Source organism: Haliotis cracherodii, unplaced genomic scaffold (assembly GCF_022045235.1).
Source record: "Haliotis cracherodii isolate W230 unplaced genomic scaffold, xgHalCrac1.p SCAF_8, whole genome shotgun sequence".
Classification (NCBI taxonomy): domain Eukaryota; kingdom Metazoa; phylum Mollusca; class Gastropoda; order Lepetellida; family Haliotidae; genus Haliotis; species Haliotis cracherodii.
In genome coordinates, this window is record NW_027266341.1 from 60,285,387 (window position 1) to 60,313,233 (window position 27,847).

The 27,847-nt window shown below is 39.8% G+C and overlaps 2 protein-coding genes across 3 annotated transcripts; both read left to right on the top strand.

Annotated features, from left to right (window-relative positions):
• Positions 1-87: 87 nt before the first annotated feature.
• On the top strand, positions 88-4,857 carry LOC139449828 (deoxycytidylate deaminase-like). Of its 2 annotated transcripts, none has more exons than XM_071231377.1 (3): positions 88-251; positions 3,323-3,536; positions 3,759-4,857. In XM_071231377.1, the coding sequence occupies exons 1-3, from the start codon at positions 143-145 to the stop codon at positions 3,838-3,840; spliced, it is 405 nt and encodes a 134-aa protein (XP_071087478.1). In that variant the 5' UTR covers positions 88-142; the 3' UTR covers positions 3,841-4,857. The 2 variants fall into 2 exon arrangements, with proteins under 2 accessions (XP_071087478.1, XP_071087479.1); XM_071231378.1 differs by having other exon boundaries at positions 88-215.
• A 9,966-nt stretch (positions 4,858-14,823) lies between these two features.
• LOC139451117 (deoxycytidylate deaminase-like) lies at positions 14,824-23,066 on the top strand. Its single transcript, XM_071232916.1, has 5 exons — positions 14,824-14,905; positions 20,711-20,801; positions 21,497-21,635; positions 22,130-22,343; positions 23,036-23,066. The coding sequence occupies exons 1-5, from the start codon at positions 14,874-14,876 to the stop codon at positions 23,064-23,066; spliced, it is 507 nt and encodes a 168-aa protein (XP_071089017.1). The 5' UTR covers positions 14,824-14,873.
• Positions 23,067-27,847: the final 4,781 nt, after the last annotated feature.

The following is a 27,847-nucleotide window of genomic DNA, read 5'->3' on the forward strand; positions in this document are numbered from 1 at the left end:
GAGGATGAAATCCCTAAATTTTCCATATTTGAGTACAGCTTAAACCGGTGGCAAGTTACATTTTGTGTTACATCTTGTGTTACAGGTCGGAGCTTGTATTGTAAACAAAGATAAGAGGATCGTCGGTACCGGTTACAACGGAATGCCCGATCACTGCAGTGATGACGAACTACCGTGGGGCAAGGGAAAAGGCTTAGAAAATATGAAACTTTATGGTATGATATTTACTATCACAGGAGTCTCCATTAAAGGTGAATGTCATTTAAGCACAAATGATATCACTATTTAGTGTGTAGGTGTGTCAAGATTCTAAAAAACCATTGCTCGAATTAGTGCAACAGCTTCAATGTCACCGTCTCTTAGTTAACCAGTGTTTGTATTACCCTTTTCTCCACATGAGTAAGTGAGTGAGTGAGTATGGTTTAACGCCGCTTTTAGCAATATTCCAGCAATATCACGGCGGGGGACACCAGAAATGGGCTTCTCACATTGTACCCATGTCGGGATTCGAACCCGGGTCTTCGGCGTGACGAGCGAACGCTTTAACCACTAGGCTACCCGACCACCCCTTCTCTACATGAAGAGGCATGTCTGAATAATAAATTCATATGTTAACTTTTTTCATGAACTCAATGACAAAACATGACCGTTGGAAACAGAGTATTTGTATACTAGCCACATAAAGAAACTGTGCACGGAGAAAATATATTCTGGATTGAAATACAACACAGCAAGAACAAAATGATGCAGACGCTGTAGCAGCTGAATGATCGGACAATTAGAAATGTCAACGGGACCTGAACAACATCTGTTACTATGACGTCAGAAGATCAAAATGGAGTTGGGGGCCAAACGACAAAGTCACAAAGTCAATAACGAGTATGACCACCCTGTGCGTGAATCACAGCAGTGCATCGGCGACGCATGGAGTCCACCAAATGGGCATGGAAGGCCTGGGGAATGGCCTGCCATATCCTCCTAAAATCCTGTGCCAAGTCACGGACGTTATCTGGAGGATGTGGAAGACGACGCAAACGGCGCTCCATTTCATCCCACACATGCTCTATTGGGGAGAGATCTGAATAATTTGCAGGCCATGGCAGTAACATGACATTGTTATGGTGAAGGAAATCCATTGCGACCCTAGCCGTGTGAGGACGAGCGTTGTCCTGTTGAAATGTCAATCCCGGGCCATGACGTTGCAGGAAATCAGAATCTGATCTCTGTAGCCAACACCGGTGAGATTTCCCTGAACAACCACCAAAGGGGTTCGGTGCCGTGCTGTTATCCCACCCCAAATCATCACAGAGCCACCTCCAAAACGATTCCTCTCCACAATACAGTTTCGTGCATAACGTTCTCCCAAACGCCGGTAGACACGTTGGCGCCCGTCACTTTAAGAAATGTTGAACCTCGATTCATTTGTAAAGACAACGTTTCTCCACCATATTCGAAGTTGGCGAACATGATTTCGACACCATCTTAGACGGTTGACGCGATGACGGTGTGTCAGGATGGGACGTATGGCAGGGCGTCGTGGTCGAATCCCGTACTGACGTAAACGTTTCCTGACAGTGTTGGGATGGATACGGCGCAGTCGAGGAATTGTCTGGGACGTCGTTACTGCCGTTTGGAACCTGTGTCGGAGATGTGTAACTCGAATCCATCTGTCCTGTCTTGGCGTCGTTACTCGGGGACGTCCTTAACGTGGGTTGTCGGCAACGTCATTTGTGTTCTGATAACGCCTCACCAATGCCGATATCGTGTTACGATGGCATTGGAAATGTGTTGCCACCTGTTGTTGCCTCATTCCCGCTAGGATCATTCCAATGGCTTCATGACGCTGTGCAGCTGTCAATCTTGGCATGATTTGCTTGTAATATGCTTGTGTCTGCGCCTGAGAAGTTTTGAATTTTTTGAATGGCCACAGATCATGCTTTCCAAAGTGACAGCGAGTTTTGAGTTGCACATGCTGTGTACAGCTGCACAGGTTGCACGTGCAGTAACACATTGCACGTCCATAGGCCCCCATCAATGACGTCATATCGCATGGCACGTGCATGAACGTTTGAATGTCTTCAATAATTGCTGTGTTCAAACCTATATTTCATATATGGACGGTGTGCCCTTATATCTATATTTTTTTTCTCCGTGCACAGTTTCTTTATGTGGCTAGTATATTTTATCCCTTAAGTCCACATACACATAGAGAGTGAGTGAAGATTGTTTAGCGCAAGAGTATTTACTTTCTACGGTCAGGCAAACCAGTGATTTAAAGCATGAAAAAAGAGCCACTCTATCGTGGCTTGCTATCAGGGCATGTTATCAGGGCATGCAATCAGGACATGCTTTCAGGGCGCGCTATCAGGACATTTCTAAAAGGCATTCTAACAGGGCACGCTATCATGGCATTGTATCAGGGCACGTAATCAGGGCATGCTCTCAGGGCTTACTATCAGGGCTTGCTATCAGGGCATGTTATCAGAGCATTCCATCAGGGCATGCTATCAGAGCATGCCATCATAGCATGCTATAAGGGCATGCTATCAGGGCACGTTATCAGGGCACGCTATCAGGGCATGTCATCAGGACACCGCTATCAGGGCTTGCCATCAGGGTACGCTATCAGGGCATGCTATCATGGCACGCTATCAGGGCATGCTATAAGGGCTTGCTTTCAGGGCACGCTATAAGGGAATGCTATCAGGGCATGCTACCAGAGCATGCCATCAGAGCATGCTATCAGGGCACGCTATCAGGGCATGATATCAGAGCATGTCATCAGGACACCGTTATCGGGGCACGCTATCAGGGCATGCTATCAGGGAACGCTATCGGGGCTTGCTATCAGGGCACGCTATCAGGGCTTGCGATCAGGGCAAGCTATAAGGGCGTGCTATCAGGGCACGCTGTCGGGGCAAGCTATTAGGGCACGCTATAAGGGCTTGCTATCAGGGCAAGCTATCAGGGCAAGCTATAAGGGCATGCCATCAGGGCATGCTATCAGGGCACGCTATCAGGGCATGCTATTCGGGCACTCTATAAGGTCACGCTGTAAGAGCATGCTATCAGGGCAAGCTATCAGGGCAAGCTATAAGGACACGCTATCAGGGCATGCTATCAGGGCTTGCTATCAGGACACGCTATCAGGGAATGCTATAAGGGCACGCTATAAGGGCATGCCATCAAGGCACGCTATCACAGAGCCTGACCACCTGATTTCATGACATGGTCGGAAGAGAGTAGTGAGATTAAGGAGAAAGTGGATTATTGTGAAAAGTAAACAATTCTGGACACTTCTTAAAAAAGTATTTATTTCCAGTCTGCCATGCTGAGCTGAACGCCATATTGAACAGGTTTTCTGCTGACTTGAAAGGCTGCAAGATCTACGTGACTCTGTTCCCATGTAACCACTGCGCCCAGATGATCATTCAGTCTGGAATCCATAAGGTTGTCTACTTGTCAGATAAGAAAAAGGAAAAGGTCGAAGTGAAAGCATCAAAGAGAATTCTGAACATGGCTGGTGTCAAATACAGGTCAGTGATTGCTGTAGAACATATCCACTTACTGCTTACTGCTTGTCCTCCCAACCATGTACAATATGTGGAGTGGAGTTTGAGTCAAGCAACCTAACTGTCCTGAAGAAACGCTATCATGTCAAAGACCCATTACCTGCGAATGAATATATGAATACGGTATAACAACATCATCATTGACAGCAGCAATGTACATCTAGAATGTAGACATATGTATTTCAGGGCATATCGAGGAAAGATGGACCCAATCCAGATACAGTTTGCTCCAGGCTCCACTGATAATGTGGACCCAGTCCCGGAATAGCTTCCTCCAAGTTTAACTGATGATAGTGATGAGTGAAGTGTTGCGAGGTGAATTTATATCTTTGCCATTGTCTCAGTCTTAGATAAACTGGCCACTCACTGATCACATTCTTCAAGTTTGTAAACGTTGACGTTACTGATTGTAACCAGACACAAACGTAACACCTCTTGCTTCATCGTGCACAGATTTTACTGATTTCCTGCATCCATCCTCCCCGAGAAGGTGGTAATCCTCTCAATATACTTTTAAACCAAAGAGGCCCACTCTAGGTGATCTTGTTTGATAATACCACTTTTAAGTTTCCGGGGGATTTGGTTTTTTTTATAATTTATTCATGGTAGTATTTAGCTGGAGGTTGTTTTACTTATATGCCTTTAAATCTTAGCGAAAATCAGCTGCCCTATAACTCTCGAGTGTGATGATGTTGGTCCAAACCCTCCACTATAAATCAGATAAGCATGACACAAAAGAAAATATGGAACTTCATAATAATTATTTAAAGACACTCGCCTTTTTTATTGGTATACAATTGTGTTGTTTGATTTTATTTGGGATAATTTAATTTGATGTAATAATAATTACACATATCTGCTCTTAAAGTAGAGTACAGAGTAGGTTCCACTGTACAGTTCCGACCATGTGTTATACACGTGTTTGTAAATCACTATCAGCTGCTGTGATACTGTTCTGCACAAAGGGAAAGATGACCACTGGAAAATGGAAGTCCTGCCTCTTTTCAAGCAGTCTTGTGGATAGTTCTTGTCACCGAATATTCCTGCAGAGATGCAAATATGAAACAGATGCGACAGTTCCCCCGACTCAACCTTTCTCAAGATAGACATGTGATAGAGATATTGCTTTTCCAGAATACCTGAAATGCCATTTGGTATCTATTTCATCTTTGTCATTCCAAAGTTGACTTAAAATGTAATTACTATGCTTCATTGAACGTAATTGTCACGCTTCTGTTTTGCAATATGCTTGCATTGTATACACTCTCATTCCCTTCGTATTTCTTGAAAAATAAATAAACAGAATAAAGTAAACTTTCTTGGTCTTGTGTATTATCATGTTGTTAGGGTATGAGAACTGGACATCGTAACGGCAATATCTGAGGCGTATGAGATCGCCAGCAGCAAGCTCCATCCAAATAAACAAAATGAGGCCTGTGTGACTGTGTCGAACGTAGACTTGAAATATAACATGAAAGGTCAACGCAAGAGAATATCCATGGTCCTCGTGGAATAGGAAATACATTTTTAAAACTCAACAAGAGATTACAGACTGACTGAAGTTTTTAACCAAAGGAATCCCAGTTCTTCATTCCCCGATGTCTGGCGAAAGAGTATTATATGTCTGCTTCACAAGACTGGCAGCGTGCATGATCCAGAAGGTTTTCATCTAAGTGATTCATTGTTTAAAGTGTTAAAAGGTTTGTTAAACCAAAGACGTAAACACTAACATGACACTTATAATATAATATCGAATCGTAAGCGGGCATTCGGTCACATCTATCTGCTATTGACCATACTTTTATTCTTGAGGGTATCACACAAGAAGAGGGTCAGATTGTATTGTCTCTCCATTGACTACTCCAAGGCCTTTGACTGTGTTAAATGTTGAAGTCTCCAGTACATGACAATCAAAGGGGATATTTTGTAAGTTTATTGTTTCTACGTACTCCAAACTCTCAGCGTGTGTTAGGACGGACACTGGTTTTCAAACTATTCCAAGTGCAGTGTACGAACCAACCAAGGGTTAGATTAAGCCTCAGATCTTCACAATATATATCAACATGGAGTGAGTGAGTATGGAGAAATGGGCTTCACACATTGTACCCATGTCGGGAATCGAACCCGGGTCTTCGGCGTGACGAGCGAACGGTTTAACCAATAGGCTACCAGACCGCTCCTATCAACATGGAACTAAAATGGAAGAAAATGGCGGAATGGGTATATCTATGTCCTCGGAAAGTCCTAGTTTTGCCCTATTGTATGGTGATGATGTTGCAGAAGTGTCACTCACAATGACATAACTTCTCAAAGGCTTGGACACCAGGCTTGCCGTAAGAGAGGATACAACACTTATGTTGGACTTAATTTTCTAGGGTGAGAAGTGCTTAGTGGCCACAGTGATTGAAAATGCCTAACCGTGGCAAGGTAACTTGCTAACTAGTCTGCCACGTAGCTTTGCGCTAGGCTCAGGCTAGTCAAAAAGTATGACCCTTATTTATCGGTCACAAGCTGTCTAGGGACCGGTCATTTCCTACTGGGGAGGATGAGTAACTTGCTAACTAGTCTGCCACGTAGCTTTGCGCTAGGCTCAGGCCTGTCACAAAGTATAACCCTTATTTATCGGTCACAAGCTGTCTAGGGACCGGTCATTTCCTGCAGGGGAGGATGGGGTGTCAGAGCTTTTATCATAAACGTCTGTGATGAGTCGTACTGTTGGTACTGTAATGGTGTCTTGAGTGACCTGCTTTCTGACTTCAAGTGGGTAGGCTGTTCTGACATTCAAGACTGTGTGAGGCAACAATCAGCAGCATTTTAGAAATCTTAGAATTGGCAATATTTTTCTTGTTATTCGTAAATAATATGACCAGAAAAAGTTATTTAGATTGAAGTGTCCATAAATTCTGTATTTTCAATATTCCAGGATATTTCTGTTACATACTTTTATACTACCAACAAGAAATAAGGAAAGTAATGATTTGAATGTAGCTGTCGTTGAGGTGCACATTTACAATACATCGGAACACACCGTCTTATCACTGTAGGGGCGGTCGGGTAGCCTAGTGGTTAAAGCGTTCACTCGTCACGCCGAAGACCCGGGTTCGATGGGTACAATGTGTGAAGCCCATTTCTGATGTCCCCCGTCGTGATATTGCTGGAATATTGCTACAAGCGGCGTAAAACCATACTCACTCACTCACTCACTCACTCTTATCACTATGAAATTCAACAAGACGCGATGCACACAGAAGCCAGTAAGTGTGGTCCATAGGGGAACTCTCAATAACTAATGCAACTGACCTAAGCACACGCTTAAAATGCCTCGGAGTATCTCAATCAACAGACACAATGGGGAATTGTGGGTACGATAGAGGAAGGCGTCAATATCCCAGGTTGCCCGAATGTTTGGCAAATCAAAAAGTCCCATTACATTAATTTCACTACGCAATAGATTCAGATCTACACTTGTTATCAATAGAGAATTCCGCACAATAGATGAAGGTGAAAACCGTCTCTTTACAGCTGCCCGAAAGAGAGGCGTGCTGTGAAGGGTGTGACCTTAGCAGCATACCGTAGGCGGCAAAGATTGGGGCAGGCCAGGCAACACCAGGGACGGACTGTGCGCCAATGTCGCGCACCATGTTTACAGCCGAATCAAGGATTTGCCTCCGTTTCATAGATGGCAGAACACGTTTTTGGCGACGTAGCGGTGAGCGGTATGCCAGAGCAACAATTCTTGACCCTGATCGGTATGGGCGCAGTAGTATCATGGTGTAGGGCGGTATCGCATATGATTCTGCGTCCTGTCGTTGTTCCATTCGCTAGATTTATTGGCAGAAATTTTGAACTGCAAGAGGACAATGCAAGACCAGATCATGCTCAGGTCGTCACCGATTATCTCCGAAAAGAAGGGATACTAACATTGGTCTGCCCGTTACCTCCCTTAACATGACCCCAATGGGATGCTCTCGGGCAGAGTACCCGGCACCCACCAACCTCACCCAGCTTGGGGTAGCTCTTCAGGCGGAACGGCGTTCAATACCAAGGGCAACTGTACGCAAATTCATCAACAGTATGCCACCAAGGCATCGTGCATGTATCGCCCAACATGGTGGACACACCAGATATTGATCTACAGGCCAGACATTTATTTTATAGACATTTATCGTCTATACACCTTCACTATCATGTCATCAGTTCCCTCATTATTTGTCTGTAGTATATATTAGCTACTAGCTATGGCGGCTATAAGCTGTGACTACAGATCGGTAGAATGCTAATGTTGTGCTGGCAGCCGGCAAAACAGTTTTGTTTCTTTAAGTTACATGTATTATTATACTTGGCATACATTTGTGAATGTATTTATTTTAATAAACGACGGCGAGGTGGGCCAAGAGTGCGACAGGTCCCACGATCGACATATTGTGTAATGTCGATTTAAGTGGTCCTGTTTGTGTGCTAAAGCAAGGTTAGAGCTAACACAAACCAACTACTAACTCATTCACTCACAATTTTGACAAAAATCGATAAATGTTAAAAACGAACGAAGTGGATAGATACCTAATTGTGGTTTTCTTACCGATTCGGACCAAATCATGCATGCACAAGACATATCATAATATAATTATAAGCAAGGGGAACACAAATTAACATAGGGGGTACAGCAAAGCGAAGGACCGGTGGACAAGGAATGTATCTCACCGCACAACCAAAGGGTAGGGGAACATAGACTAACATAGAGGGTACATCAACCCTTATCACCCGAGGGTCCCGTGGACAAGGAATGTATCTCACCGCACACCCAAAGGTTAGGGGAACATAGACTAACATAGAGGGTACATCAACGCATGTCCCTCTCGAGACTCGTGAACAACTTATATTGTTACAAACAACCCTTGCATGTCGACAACACTATACGTTGATAATGACACACTTCTACTATTTCTTTGTGAACTTTGCCTTCAGCAGAAACAGCTCCACCCTTTCCAGGAACTGTAAGCAAAAGTTAACAAAACCTAGGTCACGTAACGTCATGTTTATCAGTTGTTGAGGCGATCAGCAGAAATAGCTCCACCCTTTCCAGGAACTGTAAGCAAAAGTAAACATAACCTAGGTCACGTGAGGTCATGTTGATCAATTGTTGAGGCGATCAGCAGAAATAGCTCCACCCTTTCCAGGAACTGTAAGGAAAAGTAAACATAACCTAGGTCACGTGAGGTCACGTTGATCAATTGTTGAGGCGATCAGCGGAAACAGCTCCACCCTTTCCAAGAACTGTAAGCAAAATGAAACTAAAACTACGTCACGTTTTCAACAATAGACAACATTGGGCTGTGGAGAATTCTCGCCAGATAACCGGCCTCACCTGTTTCATATTTAGATCTATGCATAAATATTCAGAGTGATAAATCAAACTCCACAAGACTATATGACAAGAGGGTTGATTTCAACTAACCAAGATTCAACGTTATCAGATAAAGGTAGTTTAGACCAGATCATGCAACAGATGCGCCTTTGAAAGCGGCTGATCTGCATTGGGTGATGGTTCACACGAACGTTACTGAAAGGGTTGTCGCCAAATACATGAATCATACGTGTATCATTCCAAGTTTGTACAAATGAATTGCATATTCGATTTGGAGCGTTAGTATTATGAAAATAAATACAGATTCAGAGTGAAAATTCATTTAAAGTAGACATGGGGAGGACATTTCCAAATTTGACGCATTAGTGACAAAAATTATGTCCATGCAATTCCCTATTTTACCATGTTATCCTGTTTTTTCAGGTGAACAACTGAGTTGCCTTTGGTTGTGTTTGTGACGTGTGCCACCGGTGGGGCAACATAGGCTGACGTTTTTGCGCAGGATCGGGTGGTTAGACTCGATTAATTACAGACCGCCATCATGTAGCTGGTATATTGCTGAGTGCGGCGTTAAACAAATAAACAAACAAAACGGTTGTTGTTTTTTTGTTTGTTTTTTGTTTTTGTTTTTTGTTTGTTTGTTGTTGTTGTTTTTGTTTTGTTTGGTTTGGGTTTTTTTTTTGGGGGGGGGGGGCATCACTATTTTACAGTGATTGATAAACATATGTTTGTGGTCAAGTAGGAAATTCGTGCATGGCCTCTGCTTTTATTAGAGATTTCTTTTGATTATTGAAAATGAAATTCACTTGTACATGTATTTAAGACAGTTGCTGCAAAAGATTTAATCTCAGTTCAGTAGAAATATATCAGCATCTCAATATAAATGCACCATTCTTGTTTTGTTTCATTCTGATTGTCCGGGTTGTTTTATATATCTGATAAATGTTTTCGTTGTTGGTTAATTGAACATTGACATAAGTGGTGATTTAGGGACTGACAATTGGAACATTTTGTACACATTCTAACATCAAATTCTACCATGACATTGATGAATGCTTGATTCTGATTGGTTAAAAAGAGGTTTCCTTTTTGCTACGGAAACCCCTTTCAAATATATTAAGCCTTTTCACACAAAAAACGTGCGTACGAATACATAGATAGCCTACATATCGATTCACAGAAAATGGCTGCCGATCGATCACCCCCATAGTAACTGTAAAACATATCTATATTTCCTCTAATACACGCTGGGTCTCTAATACCAGACAGGTCTCTAATACACACCGAGTCAAGGGCTCTCGCGAAATTAATAGACGGCGTATAGTGTCAAATAGAGGAAATGCAGGAGTTTGATATCGGATGTTTGGGGCGTTCTAGGCCGCAACCCTGACTGCTTCGATGATGACATTAAAAGATTTAACGAAGGCATATCTTTTGCATACAAATGAAATGTTTATGAAACTGTTAGAGAAATGTTCTATGGTGACCAGAATCGGAACAATTTAAGCTATTTCCTCATTGAAACAACCGACAATGAAAGTAAAATATAACATTATAAAAATTGTTTGAAAAAACAACATCCCATCAGCAGGGATAGTTAGTTAACGTGTTAATGTTGAACAGCATCACACTGTGCATCAGTACTGGGTTGTCTTCTGGTTTCCTGCAATTCTTTAACAGCACTGTTACTGTTAATTTCTTTGGCAGCCATAACTGAGAGTGTAGTGCAGATACAGTGACAACCGGGACACGTTAGGACGGTTCTCGTTTCAGGGTGGGGATCGAGGTATAATTCAAAGATTCACACATTCAAAACAAGTGAAAGAGTGGTATCTAATAAATTTTGTTGAGAAAATAATAATTCTTCATTTTTTTGGTAACTTTTTCTGAAACCCACGAACAGGTAATTTCATTATTGAAACAACCGACAATGAAAGTGAAATATAACATAATAAAATGTGGTTGAAGACATTTTATTCATGACAACATGGTGTTTACAAACCTTTTTCTGATCGATATCCATTACCATCTCCGTCAACCACCACCGTTAGAATTTGGCAGGAGGGGATTTGAAAGTGCATCAGAAAACACTCCCTTTCGAAAGTCGACGAAAACAATGTCCCAACTGAAGTGACAGCTTATCAAACTTGATGAAATTCATTTCAGAACACACACAATTATGAAAATTATACACGACCTACTATTTCTGGACCAGAAATGTCTAAGTTCTGTCACTATTTGGCTTTGGATCCGTGAAATCTTGAAATTGACAGGTCACACCATGCAGATTCCTCGTTTCAAAATATCCGGCTCGTCTGCAGCCTAAACAGCGGCTGTTCAGTCATACTCAGTTCCATTGGTAATCATATGGATGTACCAGCAGGCTCGATCAATCCCAGTAAATCTACAGGTAAATGTTGAACCACATCATAGATCGGGGTTGTCATCTTGCTTCTTTTAACTGGATCAAGTTAATGTAAACACATGATTGTCAGCCATTTACAGCTGTGAGGTGTGAGTAACCATGATTTAGGTCAAGTTCTGCCACATCCAAGTTCGGGGTGGAGAGGCATTTACTTTGATGTTATTATTGTTTAGTGGGGGTAATTGCTATATAACTAATAACTCTTAGGCATGTTAAATGTATATTAGAATGTTAATTCATCAAGTTTGCTGTAGAAATATATTCGTTTAGCATTTTAAAACCTTTTTCTTTTACCTGTCACCCCTACAATAGAAATGATGGCATGTTCGATTTCCAAGAAATGACCTCTCTCACAAATTTCCGAGAAACGACAGCCAGTCCACAGTGTTCAATAGTGTGCAACAGTTTGAAAGAAAGTAAAACATCTCTCTTTGTTAAGTTAGGAGTGTTATTTGTCAACTTCCTTTGAAAAACTATGTGTTTTGAACACTTATTATGAACTACTCATGACTTTGGTGTTTTTTAATCTTGAACTTTAGTAATATTTGTTGCATATATAACTACCTGTGACCACTTTTCGGAATGTTCTAAGATCGCAGACCTGTGCACCTGTGTTATTACGCGTTGCAAGAGAGCGCCGTTTTCAAAGCGTTGCTGCCGTCATGGTAGAATGCAGATAAACCTACTGTGTTTTGAAATTTGATGTAGTCCCACTGTAGAATAGAAACCTCTTTATTATAATTTGGAACCTCGCGCTAAAGCGCTCAGTTCAAAATTATACAATGGGACTACATCAAATTTCAAAACACAGTAGGTTTATTTCCTAAATAAGAGTCATCCCGAGGGTACGAAGACAATTTGCTAATCGTGGATTATTTGTTGTCATGAAATAAAACAAGGCGGCAGTCTTTAAATGAGTTCAGTCTAGACAGATATTTAGTATTTTACAATATGGCAGAACTTTTTCACATATTGATTTCAGTCTTTAATGGCTATGCTACTCCATGATATAGGATATTAAGAAGGAAAGTTAATATCATAAGGGGCGTTGTTGAAAAAGCGCCTCAAAATACGATACATACAAGGGACAAACATATTTTCGGTAAGTAGAATCATTATTTACATGGCACAGTTGTGTATGTACAGTAGATGGTAAAGTCTGACTTACTTGATTTAGATGTTATCTGGACCAACAGTGGTAAAATGTTATGTTACATACGTACAAGAATTCGAAACAATGCTCTTTATTATGTCTGACATATTTACCATGACGATCAGTGACGTACTTTTCAGCCTAGACTATCTGACGAAACGTGTATTCCATTGGCTGTAGAAAGCAAAATAGTTATGAAGGAATATATGAATGGATTACTAGAACTCAGTGATGGCAACATGTGGTCGCCGAAAGGGTATGCATGTACTGTATTATCAGTAGCGCCCGCTCATGGTGAGTCTCGTCAAGGTCAAGAAAGATTTGTTCAAGCAACTAAATAATGATCATAAATGTAATACATGTAGTGTTATTTGAACTTGTGCCGCTTTAGAGTTGACACGCGATTGTCAATCTCTTGTCTCTTCAGTTAAAAGTCTCCCCCTACATAATCTTGTCTTTATCGTTTATCGTGCAAGCGTGACATTTCGAAAGCGAGGTCTGCATGTTTGCCATGTTGTTCCTGAATCTTGTCAATCATATCAGTGTAAAAAAGGGACAGAAATGATTTGAATGATTTCATTGGATTTATCAAAAAGCACAAGATCAGGTTTGTTGGCTTGGACAGGTCTGAGGCTGTATACGGGCCTATTCCAAAGAATTTTGCATTTATCATTTGCCATGACGCCTTCTATTTATTCTGGGTCGTGCCATGGATGTACCTCTGAGTTAAAACCACAAGCATGGTGAAGAAAATGTAATAAAATGATTCAGAGGTTTTCTTCCACCATTTCGCAAGTGGCGGTGGTGGCGACATAAAGGTTAGATACTGAACGTCAACGAGAACAATCGATTATCTGCCGAAAAAGATTCCGTTTGGCGCAACAGGTAAAGAGTGGAAAACAGAAACGCTTCATTTTAAACAGGAGCAGAAGCAATAGGGGCACAAAAACATGTAAGAACAAAACGCTGAAACATTTTATGGAGAATGTAGAAGTTCGTCATACTTGGATTTGATTGGTCACAATATAGCATCAGCAAGTGGTACTACTATATAGACGATTGTACTTGGGGTTGGAACCATTATTTATATAAATGAAGGTTCAGGTGTAACGAGCAACTTGTCTACTATCACAGACCTTATCTTTGGTCACGTTCCACAGGCCAGAAGGAACAAGGTTGTGGGGGGAGGGGTTGGGGGATAAGGCAACATCTGGGCGAATTGTTTGCAATTTCAGCAAAACTACCTTTCCTTACAATAAAGAGGAACATTCACAACATATGCTCTGTATAAATATAATGCTTTCATCACATCAGATTTATTATCATTGTCAAGTCATTGATATCAGTATAAATATAAATATGAATTGGGTATTTTACGTTTATATGTGTATCACATCGCTCATCTACTACTTTTAAGGTGTACCAGCTAACGCTTCATTGAAACAGTGTTAACCAGTGTCCAGTATCAATAAAACCAGACACACTAAACAGACAAGAAGCAGGACAACTGCCACGATTTCATCTCAAAACAAATTGGTCGAATAAAATTAATAACTGAGATCGTTAGTGGCTATATCCTCGAAGGGGGTTGAAGTAGTGTAAAATTATTGTCCCCCTAAGAGGGTATTTACCACGTCTTTCAAAGTATATTTATTTGTACCACGGTTTTAATCGTAGCATATGTGTTATTTTAATGTTTGCTAAATTTGTCAATAATCGCCAACAGCTGAAGGGATGATGTAAATCCGGCTAGGGTCCATGCAGGTAGCAAAAGTACTGTAAGTCCCCATGGACCCTAGCATGGTGATCTCTCTTCAGTGGCTGGCGATCTATAGCTCATTTTTATCTTGTATTGTTTCGTATGTTGTTATATTTTTATTGCTAACTACTAGTTTTAGACATGATCTGTGATAAATCTAGTTATTTTACTGTCCTTCGTCGACAGGTTTTTATTTCGTATAATTATGTGTATTATTAATGTACTTCTCGTCACGATATGGCTGAAATACTGCCGATGTGACGTTAAATCTTAACTCACTCACTCACTCATCTCAAAACATGAACATTTAATGAACTGTACCATCCTAATGTACCATTACGAGGGGGAGAAGTTGTGTTGGTAATAAGCATTTTTCTACTTCTTTAAAAAAATATAATACTTAGCAGAGAATGAGCTGATCTGCCAGATGTTTGGGCTTGTTGGGAACCAACATGTACCACCTTCCTCATTGAAAATCTAAAAAATGTTTGTCCGATGTAGATATGTGTTTTTTATTCATCTGTTTGGCTGCTACAGCTACAGTCTGGGTTGGTGATCATACGCCAGGTCTGCACACCTACTGAACAAGAAGTACTACCATGGCTTCACAAAACCCAACAGAAAACACCAGGTAAACGTCGATTGCTATAATAATTCATGTGTTACATAAGAGTGGTGTTTATACCACTGGTGTTTGAGATACACTGACATCTCACACCACCACAACTAACTAATAACTGTGTCATGGTATATTTTAGTATATACTAGTAATCAAGTCCATATGATATATCAGTCTTACATTTTTGTCTTGAAGGTAATTTATTGCTCTTCTGTGTACAGCAGGATCACGAGGTGTCCTTAAATAAGACATTTTGTGAACTTTCATAAAAGTTCAGCAATTCACATTCAGGGAATTCTAAAACTCCATGGCAACCTGCAATGTTGATAAATGTAACAATGATGATTGAATGGGTTATTGCAACTGAACATTTAACTTTAATGCATTATTGCCAGGATGTTTGTGTAATACCAAAACGCGTGCTTATGTACTCTCAGAACACGTTTCACGAACAAATATTGAAAGCTCTCAACATCCCTTGGCTTATTCAACGACATTGCGTGTGGGGATGATAGATCACTGAGAGGAGCTTATGCACAGTCGATGACCCCAGCAACCTTGTTGCTAGGCTGACGTCACATGGCATTGTTTCGCCGAGGGATCCTGCAACAAAATTCCACAACTTACGTCATCAGGTATTGTGACGTGATTGTAAACTTTGAGAATGTGAGGTGCGATAACCTTAGCGCTACAATAACTGTGTGTAACGGACGCTTGAATTCTAAAGGCGGGTCGTTGTATAGTATTAAATTCATACGTTTAAGATTTTGACATGTTTGAAGTATTAGTCTGCTAAACTCAATTGGATTATGTAGATCGTGTAGGTGTCGGCCTATTCACTCTCAACAGCAGAATTCTAAATGGCAAGTAATAAATAAATTATTAAACACGCTTTCGCTCGTCAGATACCAGAACTATTCACTGGTAAAAACATTTCATAAAACTGGTGTTACACGGGAGCTCGTTTAGTATTCTATACAAATTCGTCACACGTGTGTCGTACAAGGTTGACCTTGTTTTATTCGTTTTGATTGGATAACCGTGACCTCTGTCACATGAGAGCGAGAGATTTTTACAAACACTTTATTAAACCAAGCAAGAAAGTCACACGCATCAAATTCAGTTTGTATGCTATATAGGTTATGCATAGAGCTTCTACAGACACTATATAATCGAGCTATATCCATTTACAATGTACGACTACCGATGAATAGATCGAGGGTCCCCACGTGCGTGATGCACCCGACCCCTTTCGTAACTTTCAATTTGATTTAACGTTAAAGGATAAGCGTGGTGAAATGAAGACAGTTTAAACTATCTGGACAGGTATCTAGACTTACTTGGGATGATCCGGTTGTGCCATCAGTGGGGACACACTCCGTCGCAGTGGTGACTCAGCATAACACCACTGCCACAGGATAATTTGCATATCACGTGACTTGACTTTTCTCTTGTCTGTAAACAAACGCGCTTTTTCAGAAATCAGTATAATGCAAGTATTTGGGGGAGCTTTACATATTGTTTTGCATAACTATATAGATATGCTACTACAACTGCGACAGTGAGTTGTATGACAATATATATATTTATGCATCAAAGTGACCGTGTCGCTAGCTCTCCGTTGGACTTCGATGACAGCACGTTGAGTCGTACAACCAATGTAAACATAGGATAACTACGCAAAAACAAGTAGATTTTTACGTATTTGCATACTTTCTCAATGAAAGTTAACCATTCTTTGACATTTGCTTATGAAAATGTGTAGACTTGTCAAACATGAAACGTATGAAAAGCATAAGCAATATCTTGAATGGACTGTGAAAGATGTGACGAATCGTCACATGGCGCTGGCCTGCTAGCAAGGGTACTATGCTAGCTGGCTGCCGGCCGCATGGAACTCTGGGTAGGAGAGTGCAGTGGGGATTGCCTAGAAGTCGGGCCAAGAAAAGTCGGGCCGGGCCGGGCCGGGCCGGGCCGACGGGTAATACTAAAAATGGATTGCAGAATAATTAAACGAAACGCGCATATCTAGGCAGATCTCAAATGTCCACAAACGTATAGTTTTGCTCATTTAATTGAGTTTGAATAAAAATGCACCTTCAACAATGTAATAAACTGATGGTTATGACTACATACCGTGAGTCTCGTAGAAAAGTCAATGTCTTGACTGTGTGTATTCTTTGATTAGAATGCTTCTCACCGACCTTAGCGTGTAGGGGTGTGATGTCCTGGGCAGGAAACGACAGTGTTTTGACTACTCTTCTTTCATTAATTAACGTGTTGGGCATCCCTAATTAACCTTTACTAATTCGTGTTAAACCAACACAGGATGTTTTCTGGAAGTGGATATTCGCGAATGTCAAAGGACCGACACGACACGTGTTAATAACTGTCCAAGCACTTCTAAAGTTCCTAACATTTTTTATATCTAAAGCCTAGTATTATATCTAATTATATACCACTTTATTGTCTCATATTTCAGTAGTTAAAGAAAACACAGAGCTCAAAGTGAAGCCTTTTTCACTCTACATTCTCAACATAGTCTCTATCAGAAGTGTTTAGCTTGTGTTGGGTCCGACTTGGCCCGGGCTGTCAAAATGCACTTAAAACACACAAATGTATCATCAAATGTCTTTAAATCTATAGATTATCATTATATCTACCCATATACAACTTTACAGTGTCTCAGTTCGCTGTATTTAAAGAAAACACAGAGCTCAAAGTGAAGCCCTTTTCCCTCTACATTCTCAACATAGTCTCTATAAAAAGGGTTTGGCTTGTGTTGGGTCCGACTTGGCCCGGGCTGTCAAAATCAACTTTAAACACATAGAAGTATCATCAAATGTGTTTACATCTATAGATTAGTGTTATATCTACCTATACACCACTTTATAATGTCACAGATTGCAGTATTTATAGAAAGCAAGGGGCTCAAAGTGAAGCCCTTTTCCCTCTACATTTTCAACATAGTCTCTATCAGAAGTGTTTGGCTTGTGTTGGGTCCGACTTGGCCCGGGCGGTCAAAATCTACTTTTAACACACAGATGTATCTTCAAATGTATTTACATCTATAGATCAGTGTTATATCTACCTATATACCACTTTATAATGTCTCAGTACATCGTCTTTAAAGAAAACAAGGGCTCAAAGTGAAGCCCTTTTCCCTCTACATCCTAGACATAGTCTCTATCAGAAGTGTTTGGCTTGTGTTGGGACGGACTTGGCCCGGGCGGTCAAAATCTACTTTCAACACACAGATGTATCGCAGTAATAATAATGTCGCAGTATATCGCATTCAAAGAAAACTGGGCCGTTAAAGACAAGCTCTTTTACAGTATTTTCTTAAGAAAATCCCTGTTAGAAGTGTTCGGTCCGACTTGGCACGGGCGGTCAAAATCTACTTTAAACACACATATGTATCTTCAAATATGTTTACATCCATAGAATAGTATTAAATCTACCTATATACCCATTTATAATGTCATGGTACATCGTATTTAAAGAAAACAAGGGGTTCAAAGTGAAGCATTTTTACTGTATTTTCTTAAGAAAATCTAGATCAGAAGTGTTCGGTCCGACTTGTATCACTTTGTATACATGTAAATACGTTTGATGATACATCTGTTGATTTTGACAGCCCAGTGTCCCCTTCAAAGCGTATTTTGTGGCACTGTTTCGGGAGTTGTTTGTTCACGACTGCACTACCAGATCATTCAAACGTTTCCGATACAAATCAGTGATAGTCTAAGTTAACCCTCTGGCTTAACTTGTTATAATGTCAAACATAAAATGTCTAAGCTAACTGTAGATACAGTGACGTTTCCACGACCATAAATCCCTTAATCCCCTCTGCACAAAATGGGAATGAGCGTGATATATTCCAGGAAACACAAAACTTAAAGAAAGATAAATAAACTTGCAAAGTGAATTGTAACCTGAAACCTCGTTCTTGAGTGGAAATAGCAGTGTCGTCTTGTATGGGTATCTTGTATTATAGGAACATCAGTGAATGAAATACTGCATGAACTATTGATATGTTTAGTAAAACGTATTGGTTTCAACAAAGATCAACCTCCATCACCATAGAAACCCTGTCCATCAATAGAAAAGGGGTATGTATAGTAGGTATGTTTTACCAGTGCATATTACGGACAAGCATTATCAGAATAGCAGGAGTATCTGGTCTGTCAGAGCAAGGCTGATAACAGACATCAGTCGGACTAGGAACTGCACTAGAGAGACACTTTTATATGATAGCACTTGTTGCATGTACAGTGTGAGCAAAGCCACCCTTTCGTTAATATGTGTCCATATCTATAAAGATTGAATGATGAAGACTCTAAACATCGGTGATTATCCTCTTGATGTCGTTTAATTCATATAAGTGTTACATCACATTCATGTCCTTAAACTATACTAAAATATATATTAAACCATAACAAGTGTAAATATAAAGTAACAATATATGTTGGTAGGGTGTATTGGACATATCATTAGTAACGTGCATGTTATCTTGGCAACAGGATGTTTAGTACACAAATGGCTTCACCGCTCGCCTCAAACGTCACTGCATTGACACAACTGAACACATCTGCCCATGTATTGCATTGACAGCTACTTGGTAGTCATCCACTGTATGCAGCTATGAAACTGAAATAAGTGACATGTGTGAGCATCTGTCCGCCCAGGCAGGTTTGATCATTCATCATGCACAACTGATTCGTTTAAAGTATTGTTTTCATATTTGAAACCCATGTTGCCTGTTGATGTGGTGGGACTAAATTAAATTTGACACTGAAATCTCAGACAATGTCAGTACAAGTTGTTAGTACTTCCAACTTTAAATGTCTAAGCTTAACTGGTGATACATTGACGTTTCCATAACCATTACTTAATAATTAGTCCTACCGCCACAAACGTGACTAAGTCCTGATATGTTCCGAGAATTGCCTCCTTATATGGAACCAAAAAAATCCAAAGTAATAGAAACTACAACCCACGCTCGCAAGCTGATATGTCACATCGTTCTACAGTGGAAATAGCTGACGCTCCGAGTATCAACGGGACCCTGTTATCTGAAGGCATTAAGTTCAGAATTTCAATGAATGATTTATTTACGGTTGTTTTAATCGTTACAACGCGATAGTGCATATGCAGTGTATGCATCGAGAAGGTTTGTATTAGATAGAATATTTTCTCATGCAAAATATTAGAACACTGAATGGGGGAGGGTGTGTATCGGATATAGGTAATGCTACATTAAGAACCCGTTATGGGGCAGGGTTTTCTGTATACAATATTATTGATATTAATACTTGTAGTCTTCATGGCAATACAGCTCAGTCTTTGTGGTCTAGTAGATATAGCGTCTGTCGGGAGAGAGGAATGTCGTTGGTTCAATCCCCAGTCGCGCCATACCAAAAGGTGTTACTTGCTGTTACCCTGCCTGGCTTTAGGCATAAAGGGGATAAAACAAGGGCTGGTCGGTTTGGAGTCAATATAATGTGTGGCAATTTTGCGAAAGTCAGTAAAAATGAAGTTTCCTAAATAAAATAGAGACACATTTAGTTGAATTCCTAATAATTCCTTTATAACAGCCAACTGTTACTTTATCATGCTTGTCTGCACTTGAGGATACTCTCATCATGTATACCCACCATTACATGCTATATACCCAAAGCACTACCTATTGGTAATCCTCTAGTCCATTCTGTAATACAACTGCTCACAAGTGCAGTACGTAGATGAAATGCCAGTAAAGGTAGATACTTTGTTAGATTTTTGTTGTTTTACATACAACAGACAGTTTGGTGAAAGTGGCAAGAGAGAGAGCCAACTGGACTGGGAGGAGTACTTCATGGCCATTGCATTTCTGTCTGGAATGAGAAGCAAAGACCCCGTCACGCAGGTAAAATTGGGAACCATATATGTCACGTGCTTTTAGTGAAAAGAAGCGATGGGTCTTAAAGAAGTTGTTTGCACTGCAGTAATACGACAGTTTTTTGCGAAGAACTTTAAGCATAATGTCAACAGAAATAAACAGTATTATCAATTACCCTCGCCGTCGGGTAGCAATTACACACAGTCTGGCCACTGTAACGAGTCCATCTTGTGACATGTACCCTACCCTGCAGTACCCCTAACAGTTAAAAGGACACTGTTGTGTAATAACATACCTATCATACAAAACTGGCCCCCTCAGGAGATATTGCTTGGGTGAGGTCAAGCGATACCTACATTGAAGATATCGCTGCAAAGAAATTGCATCACAATGCTTTGCAGGCCATTGTGACGTTACTGGTTACCATGACGTCACAATAAAAAGACATTATTAATGGCTCTGCTACTGAAGCTGTTAGCAGTACTTTTTATGACACTGTTTGTTACTGTCTACAAACTGAAAAAGTTGGAAGAATGATGTTGGATGATAAATAAAATCTCACCCTCGTGTCTTTCGATATCAAATATATCAACACTCGTTGATAAAAGTGGATAAACTTTTTTTCATCTTTTATCAACTCGTGTTGATATATTTGATATCAAAAGACACTCGGGTGAGATTCTCTCTTTAACACAGCTAATGTATAAATTGTGGGCGAGTAGGTCGAAGCGTGTATTGTCAATCCTAAGAAAAGGATCGTCGGAACCGGTTACAATGGGATGCCTAACAACTATAGCGATATATTGCTCCCCTGGGATAAAAAAGACGATGCCAGCCAACTGGGAACTAAACGTTATTACGGTAAGTTATAATAATGAAAATTGCTACATGTCACTATTACAGAATTACATACACACACACGCACACGCACACGCACACGCACACGCACAGACACACACGCACATAGACACACACAGACACAGACACACAGAAACAGACACACACACACACAGAAACAGACACAGGCAGACACACACACAGAAACAGACACACACACACAGAAACAAGCACAGGCAGACACACACACACAGAGACAGACACACACACACTCATACTGAAATCTGGCTTTGAAATTGGTCTCCTTTTCTTGAAATGTTAAAATACATGGAGCTTTCAGAAAATCTCAGCACCAGAGAACAAACAGTTAATAAATCACTTAAGGCTGAAGTACATTTGCATATTTGGGCGGGTAGGGGTGGATATATTTTTTGTGTTTTAATTAATCAGGTTTGCCTGTAGTTGATATGCAATCATGAGTGTATACCCTTGGTGTATGTCCCTTAATTTTCTTGCAGTCTGCCATGCAGAGATGAATGCTGTGATAAACAAGTTCACAGCAGACTTGGAAGACTGCACTATGTACATGTGCTTGTTTCCATGTAACGAGTGCGCCAAGATCATCATCCAGTCTGGCATCAAGACAGTGGTCTACTACTCGGACAAGAAACATGACAAGGAGGAAGTAAAAGCCGCGAAGATCCTGTTTGAGGAGGCTCGTGTTCAAATAAGGTTTGTTACGATTTCAACCAGAATTCCTCACTTACACCTATAAGCTCTGAATACTGTTTCTAGAATTGTAGTCAGTTTTTATTCAATAGGTTGTATCAAAATTGATTAGACTGTGAAGAATTCTAGTGTATACTTATCAATGAGATAAATCCCCTACCTCTGCCGCGTGACTGAAAATGTCACTCTCGAATTCTATCCACGGCAGATATGTGTAAGTCACCAGTACATGTATTCCATATATCATAACTATGAAACATTCGAAGCATATATTTAACGGAATGTCAGGTTATGTTAAATAAAAAGTAGAGAAGGATTACATGGTCTTGTTTACATATTTTGGTTTCAAGTCCGTATTGTCACGTGACATGACATGTAAACAGTTGTATTTATTTCTTTGAAGAAATACTACTAACACTTGGATCATAAAGTAAGTGTGTTTGGCTTAAACACACAATAAATGAGTGGATTTCCAGTCCATTGAAGACGCCGCCTAAGACCGGAAGAAAGGCTCCAGGAAATCTTTGTATTCATTTGTAGATTGTTTCCTGTCATCTGCATTTCAAAACTGAAAATACAAGGTTCCTTTATTGCAGTATTTAGGTATAAAGATAATTATCGTATTTCTCTCAATATTCTATTTTGCAACGTATTTGATTATAATGACCTTTGAGTATCTGTATTGTTCCATTTAGCCGATACTTTAACTTCTACGGAACACTTTGACGGAAATGTTGTCATACAGGAGTCCCCTGCCCTTAAATTATCTCCCCTTGTCGTAAGTGACTAGCCCGTACACAAACTGTTGACGTTCTTTTTACGTTAGGTCCACATTGACAAGGCAATGTCAGATGGTCGTTTATGGAATTAATATCATTTCTTGCCGATTGTTATTCTCTCGAAAATGTTTCCTTATAAACTGTAAATTTCTCATTTAACTCGTCAATCGTTCGTTTCGCAATGCACCACTTTTGTTACTTGGCCAGCGTCTATTCTTTCGCTTCCAACAGCCGTCTCCTGTTAAGATTTGGGAAACACTTTGTAAGCCGCAAATACAAGGGGCAGTGAACCGTCCCTGTGTGTGAGGTAGGGAGACCTTACGTTTCAAGGTTTTACATTTGTAATGAAATAATTTAATTTTCTGGTAGACACCTACACAAACAATATATTATAAATAGGATATTCCATGTGTCGAGTGAAATATCATGTCACTCAATGAGAGAAACATGATATTTCACTGAACAAATGGAATTTCCCCAAAATTCATTGTCAATAAATGCGACGAAAACAGTTATATATTCGTAAGAAATCTTTGTTAAAAGAAGAATCCACTGTGAGCGTTTCCTGGTGGCACCCATGCTAGTTGCTTCACAATATATCACTCAAGGTTCCCTGTCTTGTACGTTATCACTAATATTCCCCAATAAAAGTCTTCCCACTTTCTGTAAGACTTGTGGTCTATTACTGTGAATGTGAGTGGATGTTATTTCTGATGCCACAGACTGGAATATTACAGACAGTGTGGTATTGTCCTTAACGTTCTAACTGATTGCAGCCAACAGTATGCACAATATGCAGACTCCGGGGAGTGATATTTCAAGGTTCTCCTGAAGTAGGTCATATTACGAGATTTACTTCAGCAAGCGATAAACTAAAACATTTTCATATTTTGAGTTAATGTTTGTGTTTTGGTCCAAAAAAATATTTTATTAAGCGATATGCTTGGCATATGTGTTAGTAATGAGAAAAATCTGTGTATACTATATTTTCAGAAAAAAAACAGAACATAGAACACGTGAGATTATCTTGAATGATGCACGTGCACATGTCTCATCGGGTCTGGTAAATATATTTAATGTGAATGGGAAAAGCACGAGTAAGTAATTTTTCCATCTCTTGCAAAAATGACAATAAGAGTTCAATACAAATTATATATATTCTTCAAGGTAACTCTTGTTAATTCTCTTCATCAAATCTTGCAAATTATCAGTTCAAAAGACGATATTATGCTAACGTCTCTTAAATTTGCGATGGCTAATATTATACAAACTAAATGTTATTTCAAGCCTATATATGATTGGGGTGACTATTCCATGCAGTGGTGTGCGGCCCTTAGGCGTGTCAGGATCCTGTGAACGTGGGTTCGAATCCAAGGTGATGATGATCTATGTATTGTCAGCCAAATATTCGTGCTCGTGGGTTTCATCAAAGTTGTAAACGTCTGACACGTGTTTATTTCGGGCTTTCAAACCACAAAAAGCTGGCACGCTGTGCTGCAACTGAAATACTGTTAAAAGCAGGCTTGATCCCAACTCACTCACTCGGGATAACTTTGAACAAAGATACTAGTAACCCAAAGTCCAGTGAGCAAAAACAAGAGCACCATCCAGATCTACATGTCCAGCCTCCTTTGAATGTAGCATGGTCGTGTTAGGAAGTAACTGTATGTATTAATGTCAACAGGAGTGAGTGAGTGAGTATGGTTTTACGCCGCTTTTAGCAATATTCAAGCAATATCAAGGCGGGGGACACCAGAAATGGGCTTCACACATTGGGGTATTTAAACTGGGTCTTCGGCGTGACGAGCGAGCTTTAACCACTTGGCTACCCGATCGCCCCCATGTCAACAGGAGTAGTCATCTCGAGGTGTAGTATTAAATCAGATTATTAACCGTGTGAGTGTTCGCTCGGGTGCTCGTCCTTTCGTCAATGATATATGACAAGTCAACTGGCGCAATGCATATACCCTGCAATCACCGAGTGGCAGATTCATGCAAGTTGACAAGCTTCCCTTGATATATGACCTAGCGTGACCTAGCTTTTGTTACCTTTGCTTACAGTTCTTGGAAAGGGTAGAGCTCTTTCTGATGATCGCCTCATAGGTTGATAAACATGTCCTTACGTGACCTAGTTTCTGTTTACTTGTACAGTTCTTGGAAGGGGTGAATCTACTGCTCTGCTGATCGCTTCAACAATAGGTTAACATGTCCTGCGGTCGTAAATAACATGTTGGTCTTGAATATGTGATTCAGAAAAGATTTCTGTTTATATGACATGAACATGCATCTTATTCATTTTAAAATGGGATAAATTCACATTGGAATCTCTCAGTTCAGTAGAAATACATCCACATTGTTGTACATGCAAGTCCCTTTCAGCATCACTATAGTTGGACAATGAAACATGAGTCTTTGTTTTATTTCGATTGTCTGAATTGTGATTTATGTTTTATAGATGTTTTTATCACCTGTGATTTTTGTAAATGCAGTTTGATCTCACTTGTGAGTAATCTTACTTTCACGTAACGTAATCTCACTAGTCTGCTGTGAATGTGTTCTCTACGTGAGTGAAGGGTGAAAAGGAGGATGTCAGGTTCAGAGATTGTTTCTAGGTGACGTCCGCCATGATACAGTTGAAACGTTGATAACTTGTACAATTGTATTTTTCAAATGTGAGTTAATTATCATTTGACGAGCGTTACGGGTCGATTCCCTAATTGAAACAGTACCTTAACCAAGAAATAAGCATGTAAAAGAGCTTAGTGTGAAACCAACAACCAACCAACAAATGGAATACACAATCAACAAATGTATTGCACAATTCACTAAGTTTACAAATCAACAATAATTACCGAACAGCAATTTCTATGGCAGTACACAATAGAGTGGTAGTAGCATATTCAATGGCAGTACACAATAGAGTGGTGGTATCATATTCAATGGCAGTACACAATAGAGTGGTGGTACCATATTCAATGGCAGTACACAATACAGTGGTAGTACCATATTCAATGGCAGTACACAATAGAGTGGTGGTACCATATTCAATGGCAGTATATAACATCATGACAGTGGTCAGTATCAAATACAAAAATACAGTTTAATACAAAAAAAATAATATATATGCACCAAGCAGCGACAGTGGTAAAGCTTCCAACAAAGGCCTTGGCAGGGCATCTGGGGTGATATTCAAAAGCTGTTTAATAATTGTTAATAATAAAATACACATGAGATTATAAGATTATTATATAATTGTTTTCTATGCATTATCAAAGACGATGGATTTAGCTGGTGATTACTGTGATTACGACTCAGTTTGAGATGCCGTATTGTGGTATGTATCCCCTTGTTGATGCTGTATTTAAACTGTTGGTATAAATGTTGCTATTATACAGCAGGCGTAATTATAATTTAGCTGGTAGGACAAGCCTGCAAAGTATTATGTAAGAACAATTGGATTATTGATGACACGTTATTCATGTGTATTTAGTAGTGGTTGAACATCAGTGAATAAAACAATGTAAAAACTAATTTTGAACTTTTTGGTTTCAGGAATGATGAAACTTCGCCACCAAAGAAACCCCGCCAGTTTATGCAAAAGATAGGTTCAGCGCATAATAGGTATGTATCACTAGAACCTATTATGCTTAACAGCATGGTAGAATATCATGTTGTGCATTGTGTGACAACATACTTGCTGTTACTGTACGTGTGTGGTGAGACGTCAAATTGTACCACATCTATCCAAAAGGTATTTCGTTTCGAGCAGAACATGTTCCCCCCGAACTCTGGTGTCACCACTTTAAGTGATCCGTGTGTCTTTTGTGCCTGATGGAGTTTCAGCAGATGTTTGAGGCTGATTATTCCCTGGCGTTCACGTTTTCAATTTAAAGCAAGATATACACACATAGCTGGCACAATTAGAGATAAACTAATGCTGTACAGCATTATTAGCTTCTCGTAGGTTGTAGATGTACAGTGGTAGGAAGTCGTACATGTGGAAATGGACATTCGAGACAATGTTGATATTTATTCTCAATGTGTGATACAATGCTGAAAGGACAAAGAAAGTCTGATCTTAGGTATTTTACAGTTTTGTCCATGGTCGACAAACCTTAGGAAAATCTTCATTCCTTAATCCATGGTGTTTTTGTTACAAAACGTAGTGACCATAGATATCATCACATATCTATCTTCAGAGGTTTAGGTAAATTTATCCAAAATGAAAGCAAATGCCATCGGAAGTTTACTGAGAGAACATTATTTGAAATGCTGGACTTCCTTATTGATAACAACTACATAAAATTTGGGGGTAGACGTTTGGACAAGAAGGAGTGATTCATAAACGTATCCTCATGATATAGTCGGAATCGTACAATGGAATATGGAAATAGTTTTATCGCTTTTATTCATGACATAAAACTTTTGAAACCTTTACTGAGACTTTACAACGTCAAACTCCTAGCGCAGGGGAAAATTCCAATATATACAAAATATACAATTTGTTTACATGGTATATCCAAAAATATACAGTTTTGTATATATGGTATATCCAAAAATATACAATTTTGTTTATATGGATAGTTTGTACCACTGCTTCACTCAGTTTCTTCTTATTGGATTCTCACAATATGTGGTTGATATTGAAAATATTACTAATACTACCGGACAGTATTATTGCATGTGACAAACATACTTAAAAACTATGTTCATTATGACAACTAAATT

Bases quoted from the DNA above. Each gene is read 5' to 3' on its own strand.
- LOC139449828 (XM_071231377.1), top strand. From the start codon at position 143: ATGCCCGATCACTGCAGTGATGACGAACTACCGTGGGGCAAGGGAAAA. The intron at 252-3,322 runs GTGAATGTCATT...ATTTATTTCCAG, and splicing joins CACAGGAGTCTCCATTAAAG to TCTGCCATGCTGAGCTGAAC. The intron at 3,537-3,758 runs GTCAGTGATTGC...TATGTATTTCAG, and splicing joins ATGGCTGGTGTCAAATACAG to GGCATATCGAGGAAAGATGG.
- LOC139451117 (XM_071232916.1), top strand. From the start codon at position 14,874: ATGGCTTCACAAAACCCAACAGAAAACACCAG. The intron at 14,906-20,710 runs GTAAACGTCGAT...GTTTGGTGAAAG, and splicing joins AACCCAACAGAAAACACCAG to TGGCAAGAGAGAGAGCCAAC. The intron at 21,636-22,129 runs GTAAGTTATAAT...ATTTTCTTGCAG, and splicing joins GGGAACTAAACGTTATTACG to TCTGCCATGCAGAGATGAAT.